General features: G+C 34.0%; 1 protein-coding gene across 1 annotated transcript in view; it reads left to right on the top strand.

The window, feature by feature from the left end:
* The window catches only part of aspscr1 (ASPSCR1 tether for SLC2A4, UBX domain containing), a 35,848-nt gene that overhangs the window by 15,678 nt on the left and 7,477 nt on the right, over nucleotides 1-12,693 (top strand). Inside the window, exons 7-13 of the mRNA XM_073826044.1 lie at nucleotides 2,585-3,086; nucleotides 5,070-5,129; nucleotides 5,321-5,457; nucleotides 9,204-9,285; nucleotides 9,372-9,438; nucleotides 9,716-9,778; nucleotides 12,298-12,350. Of these exons, the coding sequence (XP_073682145.1) occupies nucleotides 2,585-3,086; nucleotides 5,070-5,129; nucleotides 5,321-5,457; nucleotides 9,204-9,285; nucleotides 9,372-9,438; nucleotides 9,716-9,778; nucleotides 12,298-12,350 (964 nt within the window). The remainder of the gene's footprint in view (nucleotides 1-2,584; nucleotides 3,087-5,069; nucleotides 5,130-5,320; nucleotides 5,458-9,203; nucleotides 9,286-9,371; nucleotides 9,439-9,715; nucleotides 9,779-12,297; nucleotides 12,351-12,693) is intronic.

Here is a 12,693-nt window from a genome sequence, read left to right as displayed (position 1 = left end):
GACATCTTTTCCCTTTAAAACGACATCTTTTCTCGTAAAAACTACATAATTATCTCGTTAAAATGACATCTTTTCTCGTAAAAACTACGTAATTATCTCGTTATAACGACATCTTTTCTTGTAAAAACTACGTAATTATCTCGTTATAACGACATCTTTTCCTGTTAAAACGACATCTTTTCTTGTAAAAACTACGTAATTATCTCGTTATAACGACATCTTTTCCCGTTAAAACGACATCTTTTCTCGTAAAAACTACATAATTATCTCGTTAAAACGACATCTTTTCCTGTTAAAACGACATATTTTCTCGTAAAAACTACGTAATTATCTCGTTATAACGACATCTTTTCCTGTTAAAACAACATCTTTTCCTGTTAAAACAACATCTTTTCCCTTTAAAACGACATCTTTTCTCGTAAAAACTACATAATTATTTCGTTATAACGACATCTTTTCCCGTTAAAACGACATCTTTTCTCGTAAAAACTACGTAATTATCTCGTTATAACGACATCTTTTCCTGTTAAAACGACATCTTTTCTCGTAAAAACGATGTAATTATCTCGTTATAACGACATCTTTTCCCGTTAAAACGACATCTTTTCTCGTAAAAACTACATAATTATCTCGTTAAAACGACATCTTTTCTCTTAAAAACTACATAATTATCTCGTTATAACGACATCTTTTCCTGTTAAAACGACATCTTTTCTCGTAAAAACTACATAATTATCTCGTTAAAACGACATCTTTTCTCGCAAAACTACGTAATTATCTCGTTATAACGACATCTTTTCCTGTTAAAACGACATCTTTTCTCGTAAAAACTATGTAATTATCTCGTTATAACGACATCTTTTCCCGTTAAAACGACATCTTTTCTCGTAAAAACTACATAATTATCTCGTTAAAACGACATCTTTTCTCGTAAAAACTACGTAATTATCTCGTTATAACGACATCTTTTCCTGTTAAAACGACATCTTTTCTCGTAAAAACTACATAATTATCTCGTTAAAACGACATCTTTTCTCGCAAAACTACGTAATTATCTCGTTATAACGACATCTTTTCCTGTTAAAACGACATCTTTTCTCGTAAAAACTACGTAATTATCTCGTTATAACGACATCTTTTCCTGTTAAAACGACATCTTTTCTCGTAAAAACTACATAATTATCTCGTTAAAACGACATCTTTTCTCGCAAAAACTACGTAATTATCTCGTTATAACGACATCTTTTCCTGTTAAAACGACATCTTTTCTCGTAAAAACTACGTAATTATCTCGTTATAACGACATCTTTTCTTGTAAAAACTACATAATTATCTTGTTAAAACGACATCTTTTCCTGTTATAGCGCCATCTTTTCTTGTAGAAACGACATAATTAGCTTAAAAAGACACTTTTTTTCTCATAAAAACGAGATATGTTGTTAAAATGACAATTATCGTAATAAAACGACATCATCTCTTTAAAAACTGCTTAATTATCTCATCAAAACAACTTTTCTCATAATAATGAGATGTTTTCTTATAATTAAGATGTATGTTCTTATTAAAACAACATCTTTTCTCGTAAAAACGAGATGCTGTGTTGTTAAAACGACAATTATCTTGTTAAAACGGCATTTTTCATGCAAAAATTACATAGTTATCTTGTTAAAACAACCTTTTATTTTCTCATAATAATGTTTTCTCTGACATCTTTTCTCTTAAAAGCGAGATATGTCATTAAACCAGAACAATTATCTCGTTAAAACTACATAATTATCTCATTCTAACGCCCATCTTTTCCTGTTAAAACGCCACCTTTTCTTGCAAAAACGGCATCTTGTCTCGTAATAATGAGATTTATCTTTAAAAAGACATCTTTTCTTGTAAAAACAAGATGTTATGTTGTTAAAACGGCATATTTTCTTAACGAGAAAAGATGTCGTTAAAATGACATAACATCTCGTTATTCTGACATAATTGAGTGGAAAAAAATATGTGTGGCAGCAATGCGTCACTGTAAAAAATATTTGACGCAATGTTTGGCTTTTTAGCTTCATTCTTAATGTTCATTCTTGTTTTGTTCCGAGTTCTGTTCTACCGTTAGATTTAAAGGATTTGTTGTGGAGTGAGGGGAAGTAAAATAGCATGGTTTCTCAATGTTTTTAGACGCAGGTGCGTGATGTGACCATGATTCCTCATCTCACGTTCTGTTGTTTATGCTGCTTTTTGCGTGTAAAAGAAAAAATCAAAATATTGAGAAAATCACCTTTAAAGTAGTCCAAATGAAGTTCTTAGCAATGCATATCACTAATCAAAAATTAAGTTTTGATATATTTACGGTAGGAAATGTACAAAATATATTGATGGAATCCTTACTTAATATCCAAATTATTTTTGGCATAAAAAAAGAAAAATTGATCATTTTGACCCATACAATGTATTGTTGGCTATTGCCACAAATATACCTGTGCTAAGGTCACATATTCTCTTTGTCAATAACAAAACATTGCAAAAAAACTGGATGGAAGCTTGGCTCGTAATGACATCACATTGCTGACACATGATTATGATTTCTGCTCATTAGTTATGTGCTGAAAGGCTCCAGCTCCTCATGTCCCGCTGCATCCGTGGATGCGGTCGCTACGCCGAAGGATGCTGTTGCCAAGACAACCGTATCACTGCCGCCTCCAGAACCACCCGAGAAACCCGCCCCCGTTCCTATGGAAACCCCAGCTCCTCCCACTGAGGTTGCCGCCCCGGTGAACCATCATCCTGTCAAACAGGAAACTGAGGAGCCGAACGTGAGTCAAGAGCAGGCGGTGCGGCCCAAAACGAGAGCCGCCGGTGACCAGCCGCCGCAGTCCAAACTAATGCCACTAGAGGACGACGAGCAGCCCGGGACGTCCCAACAGTGCCATGGCTCCGCCCCCTCAGCCCCGCCCACCAACTTTGTGCCATTTTCAGGAAGCGGACAGCGTCTGGGAGGACCTGGCACAGCTGCACTGAAGACATCCACTTCATGGTCGTCTTGTGTGTCCGGCAGCCCACCGAAGGCCAAAAAACCCAAACCTAGCCATGAAATCAAGGTCTGTGCTTCCTATTTCATTTCCATTTTATTTTCTTCTTAGCTTGGCTTTTTTAAGATTTTAATTTTTTTTAAATTAAAAACAGTTTCTTCTGCTCAGTAAGGCTGCATTTATTTGATCAAAAAAAATTCTGAAATATTATTAGAATTTAAAATAGCTGTTTTCTATGTGAATATCTGTTAAAATGTAATTTATTTCTGTGATCAAAGCTACATTTTTAGCATCATTACTTTAGACTCTGGTCACATGATCCTTCAGAAATCATTCTAATATACTGATTTCCTGCTCAAGGAACATTTCTGATTATTATCAATGTTTAAAACAGTTGTGCTGCACAATATTTTTGTTGAAACCGTCATACATTTTATTTTTCAGGATTCACAGATTAATAGAACATTTAAAAAACAACATTTATTTAAAAAATAAATGTCTTTTACTATCACTTTTGATCAATTTAATGTGTCTTTAATGAATAAAAGTACTAATTTCTTTTAAATTCCTCAGCCAATCAGAATATTAGAATGATTTCTGAAGGATCATGTGATCTGAAGACTGGAGTAATGATGCTGAAAATGTAGCTTTAATCACAGAAATAAATTACATTTTAACAGATATTCACATAGAAAATAGAATTAAAAATAAAATTTTTAATTCTAATAATATTTCATATTTTTTACTGTATTTTTGGTCAAATAAATGCAGCCCTGCTGAGCAGAAGAGACTCTTAATGACTCTTAATGATTCCAAACTTTGGTCGCCAGTCTGATTTAAAATGGGTTTTATTCCTGTGATGAAAAAGCCAAAATAAAATGACAGTAAATTCTATTTTAACACACTGGTGACCAAAAGTTAGGAATCACTAAGATTTTTTTATTTTATTTAAAAAAAACCAATCTCTTCTACTGACTAAGGCTGCATATATTTGATAAAAATACATTAAAAAATATGAAATATTATTAAAATTGTAAAAATCTGTTTTCTATTTGAATATCTGTTAAAATGTAAATTATGTACATTACAGCAAATCCGCATATTAGAAAGATTTCTGAAGCATCATGTGATCTGAAGACTGCAGTAACGATGCAGAAAATTCAGCTTTAATTACAGGAATAAATTACATTTTAACAGATACTCGCATAGAAAACATCTGTTCTAAATTCTAATAATATTTCATAATTTTGATCAAATAAATGCAGCCTTGCTGAGCAGAAGAGACTTCTTTTTAATGGACATTTCTTTTAAAATGAAATGTATTCCTGTGATGGAAAAAGCCAAAATAAAATGTATGACAGTATATTCCATTTTAAAACACACTGGCGACCAAAAGTTTGGAATCAGTAAGATTTATTAATTTTGTTTTAATTAATAACAGTCTGTTCTGCTCACCAAGGCTGCATATATTTGATTAAAAAAATACATTAAAAATGATAAAATATTATTTGAATTTAAAACATGTTTTCTATGTGAATATGTAAAAAAATGTATTTTATTTCCTGTGATCAAACCTGAATTTTCAGCATCAAATCAGCATATTAGAATGATTTTTTTAAAGCATCATGTGACACTGAAGACTGCAGTAATGATGCTTAAAATTCAGCTTTGATCACAGGAATAAATTACATTTTAACAGATATTCACATAGAAAACAGCTATTTGAAATTCTAATAATATTTCACAATTTTTAAGCTGTTAAGCAGAAGAGGCTTAAAATCCTAATCATTCCAAGGTCTTTTTCATGGAAAATCTGCGTCTTCTCACGCCTTGTGTTTTGATCCGCAGGTCTTTCATGTGCGTTTGTTTGCGTGTGTCGTTCTGCTCTGTTGTTGATTTATCTGAGAGACGGACGGTGTGTTTTTGTTGTGTCTGAAATCAATCACGCGTCACCAGGTTTAGATCCGATCACACAAACAGCAGTCGTCTGGTGTTTCACACACGGATCTGTCTTTGTCTCAGACTGAAGTGTTTGTGAATGTGTTTCTTCAGCGATCGGTCAGTGCCAAACAAGCATCGAAGGACGAAGAGGAAACAGACGAATATCTGGAGGTAAAAACAGGACCGTACAATCATGCATCAGTATATAGCCATTGGCTTTCTTATGATATTGCATCAATATGTCAGATCCCTGCATTTTTTTGCATGTTGCATGATGCAATTTCCTGCAATTCAGCCAATAATGAATCAAAAGATTCCACTGATTCAGTGATTTGTGGTGTGTATCGTGTGTATTTGTGCAGCCGGTCGACAGGGAGCCGCTGATTTTCCATCTGGACTCCGGAGCCCGACGTCATGATGACCAAGAACTTCCTGACGAGTTTTTTGAGGTCACCGTTGACGACATTCGGAAGAGATTCGCGCAGCTGAAGAGCGAGAGGTAAGAACATATGACCACAGAGTGAGTCATTTACGCTGGAACCGCTCGGATTGATTCAAACTCGTGACTCGATCGTTCATTTCAAGCGATTCACTACCATTCATTTTAAGATTTCGACATTGCTTGTAACAATTTTATAAAGCACGTATAGTGATGGGTGAAATAGAGCTTTTCGATTTTTGGAGCTCGGATTGAGAATTATTTGATTTAGATCAGAACAAGTTTGTGAATCTTTTGCTTTAGATCTGAACTTCTGAGCGCGAATCATTTGGTTCAGATTGAAACTTCGGAACGCGATCCTTACGAGATCCTTCAGATTGGAACTTCGGAATAAATTTCATTTAGATCGTAACTTTGGAACGAATTTGCAAATGTTTGGCTGTAGATCGGAACTTTGGAAAGCGGAGCACAAATAAATTTGATTTAGATCGGAACTTCGGAACGCGAATCATTTGAACAAGATCCTTACGAGATCCTTCAGATCGGAACTTCGGAATACATTTCATTTAGATCGTAACTTTGGAACGAATTCGCAAATCTTTGGCTTTAGATCGAAAATTTGGAATGCGGTGCACAAATACATTTTATTTAGATCGGAACTTCGGAACGAATTTGCGAATTTTTGGCTGTAGATCGGAACTTTGGAAAGCGGAGCACAAATAAATTTGATTTAGATCGGAACGAGTTTTTGAATCTTTTGCTTTAGATCTGAACTTCAGAGCATGGAGCGCTAATCATTTGATTTAGATTGAAACTTCGGAACGAGATCCTTCAGATCGGAACTTCGGAATAAATTTCATTTAGATCGTAACTTTGGAACGAATTCGCAAATCTTTGGCTTTAGATCGGAAATTTAGAATGCGGTGCACGAATACATTTTATTTAGATCGGAACTTCGGAACGAGTTTGCAAATGTTTGACTGTAGATCAGAACTTCGGAGCTCGGAATACATTTTATTTAGATCGGAACTTCGGAACGAATTTGCGAATGTTTGGCTGTAGATCGGAACTTCGGAGCTCGGAATACATTTTATTTAGATCGGAACTTCGGAACGAGTTTGCAAATGTTTGACTGTAGATCAGAACTTCGGAGCTCGGAATACATTTTATTTAGATCGGAACTTCGGAACGAATTTGCGAATGTTTGGCTGTAGATCGGAACTTTGGAAAGCGGAGCACAAATAAATTTGATTTAGATCGGAACGAGTTTGCGCATCTTTTACTTTAGATCAGAACTTCAGAGCGCAAATCATTTGATTTAGATTGAAACTTCGGAACGAGTTCCTTACGAGATCCTTCAGATCGGAACTTCGGAATAAATTTCATTTAGATCTGAACTTTGGAACGAATTCGCAAATCTTTGGCTTTAGATCGGAAATTTAGAATGCGGTTCACGAATAAATTTTATTTAGATCGGAACTTTGGAATGAGTTTGCAAATGTTTGACTGTAGATCGGAACTTCGGAGCTCGGAATACATTTTATTTAGATTGGAACTTCGGAACGAGTTTGCAAATATTTGGCTGTAGATTGGAACTTCGGAACTCGGAACACAAAATTTTTTAATTTAGATCGGAACTTCAGAACAAGTTAGCAAATCTTTGGCTTTGGATCGGAATTCGGAGAGCAAAGCACAAATAAATTTCATTTAGATCGGAACTTCAGAACAAGATCATGAATCATTTTTTGCAAATTAAATGATTCCGATGAATTCAGTTGAATTAAATTTATTTGTGTTCTGCGCTCCGAAGTTCCGATCTTAAGCCAAAGATTTGCAAACTCATTTAGTTCTGATCTAAATCAAATTTATTCCTGCTCCGCATTCCAAAGTTCCGGTCTGAAGGCAAAACTTTGCGAACTCGTTCTGAAGTTACAATCTAAATCAAATGATTTGCGCTCCATGCTCTGAAGTTCTAATCTAAAGCAAAAGATGAAAATTCATTCAAAGCAAAAGAAATAATTCATTCCGAAGTTCGGATCTAAATCAAATGATTAGCAAGCCGCATTCCGAAGTTTCGATCTGAAGGCAAAAGATTCACAAATTCATTCCAAAGTTCGGATCTAAATCAAATGATTTGCGCTCAGAAGTTCCGATCTAAAGCAAAAGATTGACAAACTTGCTCTGATCTAAATAAAATAATTCTCAATCCGCTCTCCAAAAATCCGATCGACACATTCCGAAAGCATTTGCCAATCTAATGATTCACAATCTACACTCTGAAGGACCCCATCATTTAAATTCAGGATTCGTTGATCGGATCTTCGGAATGAATTTGTGAATCCTTTGCTTTAGATCGGAACTTCGGAGTGCGGATTGCAAATAATTTGATTTAGATCAGAACTTCGGAACAAGTTTGCAAATCTTTGGTTTTGGATCGGAAATTTGGAATGCGGAGCCCGAAAAAGTTTTATTTAGATCAGAACTTCAGAACGAGTTTGCAAATGTTTGGCTGTAGATCGGAACTTTGGAGCACGGAACACAAATAAATTTAATTTAGATCGGAACTTTGGAACGAATTCGCAAATCTTTGGCTTTAGATCGGAACTTCAGAGTGTGGATTGCAAATAATTTGATTTAGATCGGAACTTTAGAATGAGTCTTCTGCTTTGGATCAGAACTTTGGAGCACAGAGCGCGAATCATTTGATTTAGATCAGAACTTTGGAACGAATTCGCAAATCTTTGGCTTTAGATTGGAACTTCGGAACGTGAAGCGCAAATAAATTTGATTTAGATCGTAGATCGGAGTCTTTTGCTTTGGATCAGAACTACGGAGCGTGAATCATTTGATTTAGATTGGAACTTCGGAGTGATTTCGTAAAGTGAATACACAAATACAAATCCCTTAAGAAACTTAACCATGGTTTTACTATAGTAAATGTGTAGTATACTTTGTAATACTTTAGTAGTAATACTTTGCCATTTTTTACTAATATATATTTATTTATCTCGTTCTCGTTTTCTAGAATTTAAAATAAAGACATAACTGAGATCTCTGATTGAGGTTCTGGAAAATCAGTTGTGCTTGAAAAGTCCTTAAAAGTTCTGTAATTGACCGTTCTGATAGGACAAGAGCACATGATTGATGTGTGAAGCGACCAATCAGAGTTAACTTCCGCTGTCGCAGTGATGTTATTGTTAATGAAAATTATTAAAAATTATGTTTAAGTTGTTAGTATTGAAATAACTCAAATGAAATTATTTTAAACTTCATAAAAACTATATGGACATTTTAAAACCAAGAAGTAATAAAAATTTACATAATACATAATACTCCTCAGAATAAATTTTTGATCAGCCTGATCAGTGTAAATTGTTTGTATCTCGTCTTCTGGGAAGCATGTAAATCTCTTATGTCGTGACCTTTGCCCTCTGACTCCTCAGACAGAGTTTTATTTCTGAGCAATTATTGTGACTAAATTACTGTTGTACCGTATCTAATTAAAACCCACAGCAGACGCAGACAGACTGTCTCTCTCTGTCTGTCTCTTGTATTTCTGTCTTCCTTCAGCGACGGTCTGAGGTGGTTAATGAGATTTTAACGTGTGTTTGGCGTGTTTGTGTTCGGCATGCGTGTGTCGTGGTTTTTCAGTGTAACCGCAGCAGACGCACGTCTGGGATGCCAGACTAAAAACCTCGGTCATCTCAGATCTCAGTTCAGGAAATTCAGGAATGAAATAAATGTTTTACTTTTACTTGCTTTGTATTTTTGTGTGTTTCCTCACTGTTCTCTCCATGTGTTTGCAGGAAGGCGCTGGAGGAAGCTCCGCTCATGACTAAATCTCTGCGAGAGACTCAGATGAAGGAGAAGTTAGACAGGTATCCGAAGGTGAGTCTGTTTCAGGTGTGTGTCGTCTGGCCAGCGCTGGTCATGTGACTGGATTAATGCGGTTGTTTCATCACTGTGTTGATCAGGTGGCACTGAGGATCCAGTTTCCAGATCGCCACGTTATTCAGGGCTTCTTCAGACCTCTAGAAACAGGTAATATAAAAATATTATCATTGTACATTTTGCGATGTATTATGTTTAGTTGTATAATTTATTTTATTTTTATTTTATTATTTGTAGTTTTTGTCTTTATCCTGATGTATGTATAATTGTATTAAATTATTTTTATTGTATTATTTTTTTTATTTCTTTGTACTGTTTTTTTGTTCAATTCTATAAAAAAATATATATTTTATTGTTCTTTTCTTTGTTTTGTTTAGTGTCTAACATGAGACTGCAGATGTTACCATGATGTTTGTGTGTTTTTCAGTTGCTGTTCTGAGAAATTTTATCAAATCTTACCTGCAGGACCCACAAATGCAGTTTTACCTGTGTGAGTTTCATACACACACACACACACACACACACACATACACACACACACACACACATACACACTTGCACACTAGTGTTGCATGATATACTGCTACTAAAATGGTATTGCGAGACCCTGCTTTAAAATACGGAATGATTTTGCATTTTACTAGTACAGGTACTTTAAGAAAGCATTTTAATAAGAGCCATATTAACACTGTTGATTTAGGCTCCTATGATTAAAGAAAAGCTGCAAACGTGGACTGAATCGCGGGATTTAGTCACAAAAACAGAATTTACTATATATATGTGACCCTGGACCACAAAACCGGTCATAAGGTTTAATTTTACAAAACTGAGATATATACATCATATGAAAACTCAATAAATAAGCTTTCTATTGATGTATGGTTTGTTAGGACAGGACAATATTTGGCTGAGATACATCTATTTGAAAATCTGGAATCCGAGGATGCAAAAAAATCTAAATACTGAGAAAATCACCTTTAAAGTTGTCCAAATTAAGTTCTTAACAATGCATATTACTAATCAAAAATGACATTTTGATATATTTATAGTAGGAATTTTACAAAAAAAATCTTCATGGAACATGATCTTTATTTTGTTTCCCAATGATTTTTGGCATAAAAGAAAAATCAATAATTTTGACCCATGCAATGTATTTTTGACTATTGCTACAAATATACCCCAGCGACTTAAGACTGGTTTTGTGGTCCAGGGTCTCGTATATCGTATCATATACAAACAGAAACGTAAAGGCAGCAACCCATCAAAATAAAAGTTTGGTTTAAGTTGACAGAAATATTATTTAATGTAATGATAGTACTACTACTACTAATACAAATATTAATAAAGCAATATTTAAGGAATAATTACCTGAATGATTACTTACCAGAATTTATTTAAAAGTAAATTGTAAACACACAAAAAATAAAAAATAAAAATAATTAATTCTGCATAAAATCTAATTAATCTTTATAAATTAATTAGACATGCTTTTGATTATTAAAATTTAATGAAACTATTAAAATGGAATGCAGAAAATTAATAGAAAGCAGAATTTTATCAAAATAAAACTGAATTTGCGAAAAATAATAAAATGTATTTTATAGGGCCTCAATATGTGATTTTTGTTAAACTTTTAAGAAATTTCTGTTAAAACGTGTATATTTTATGATTTCAATTAATTAGACATCATTTTTGATTAATATTTTTTAATGTAACCACTAAAATAGAGTCTAGAAAAATTCAAAACTGAAAAAAAAATCCAGAAAAATTCAAATGAATTTGGAAAAAATAAAACAGAATTTGGGAATAAAGCAAATTTCATAGGGCCCTATTTATTTCATTTGTGTCTTTGTTTCATTGTTTTTGTCCTTTAGTTTTTGACTTGCATCTAGGTAAAGATAAAATAACAAAAACGGACTATATCATGATATAAATTGTTATTGTAAAATAAAATAACTATATCATGAAAGAAGATTTGGCTTCATCCTTTTAGCTCTTATCAAAGTTGCAAAGATCTCTACAAACCTGTAGACTCGCTAGTTGCTCGCCGTAGTCCATGTGATTTTTATTATTTTATAATTTATTTTAAAAGGGGACAAAATGCAAGAACGCTGTTTTTCACGCACCTGTCAAGTTTGAGATTTTGGGTTTTTTTTGTTTTTCATAAAGTGTTTTTTTCAGACTAGTGGAAAGAAAACACCCAAAAGACACTTTTAAGTGTTTTTTTTTTAGCATTTTATCTATTTGTGTCAATAGATTTTAATTACAATGCATATTTTTAAAGGCCATGAGTTTTTTTTCTCCTACACTAAGCCATAAATCTCCACTTCAGTAGCACTTACACACACTGAACTTTACATTTGTATTCCTGTCTTTATTCTGAAGGTTTATACAGAGGGATTTGTTCAGATATAATTCGCTTGATTTTATACATTTTATTCCCCCCAAAATTTTTTAAAATATAATGTTTCCTGTTCTAATTTTTTTCTGAATTACGTTGTGACTAAATGAGATACCCCAAATTCCCTCTGTAACTTTCAACTCTAATATGTAAAAAAATAAAAATAAACAAGAATTTTGAAAACTGACTTCATCCAGTGTTTAGATTTTTGTACTAGAAATGTGTGCAAATTAGCACATTTTTCATTAACTAATGGCTCATTTGCATATTTAAACCTAACATTTTAGAAAACTTGTAATACAATTTTTTTTTTTGCAATTATCAACGTAATTAATCATCTGGCTGAGTAAGGTGATAACTATTAGGTCATTTTTTTTTACCCTATTCACCTGCAGTGTCTCGCCTTAATAGATGAAAAAAAAAAACGATTTACTAAAAAATGACTTCACTTGTCATTATATGTTTTTGTCATAGTAACAGTCAGTAGTATTGAGATATTTTAGTCAGTTATCGCATTACAATTTTGGTATCGTGACAACACTTTTATAAACACAGACTGATGTTGTCCTACATGATGTATGTTTTATCTGAGTGTTTTTGTTTTCTAGTTGTTGCACCTCCCAAAACCATCCTAGATGATCCGAATGTCACTCTATTCCAGGTCAGACTGACTCTCTCTCGTGTGTGTGTGTGTGTGTGTGTGTGTGTGTGTGTGTGTGTGTGTGTGTGTGTGTGTGTGTGTGTGTGTGTGTGTGTGTGTGTGTGTGTGTGTGTGTGTGTGTGTGTGTGTGTGTGTGTGTGTCTGTCTGTCTGTCTGTGTGTGTGTGTGTGTGTGTGTGTGTGTGTGTGTGTGTGTGTGTGTGTGTGTGTGTGTGTGTGTGTGTGTGTGTGTGTGTGTGTGTGTCTGTGTCTGTCTGTGTGTGTGTGTGTGTGTGTGTGTGTGTGTGTGTGTGTGTGTGTGTGTGTGTGTGTGTGTGTGTGTGTGTGTGTGTGTGTGTGTGTGT

This window comes from Garra rufa, chromosome 20, assembly GCF_049309525.1.
Source record: "Garra rufa chromosome 20, GarRuf1.0, whole genome shotgun sequence".
Taxonomy (NCBI): Eukaryota; Metazoa; Chordata; class Actinopteri; order Cypriniformes; family Cyprinidae; genus Garra; species Garra rufa.
This window is presented reverse-complemented; position numbering and strand designations above follow the sequence as displayed.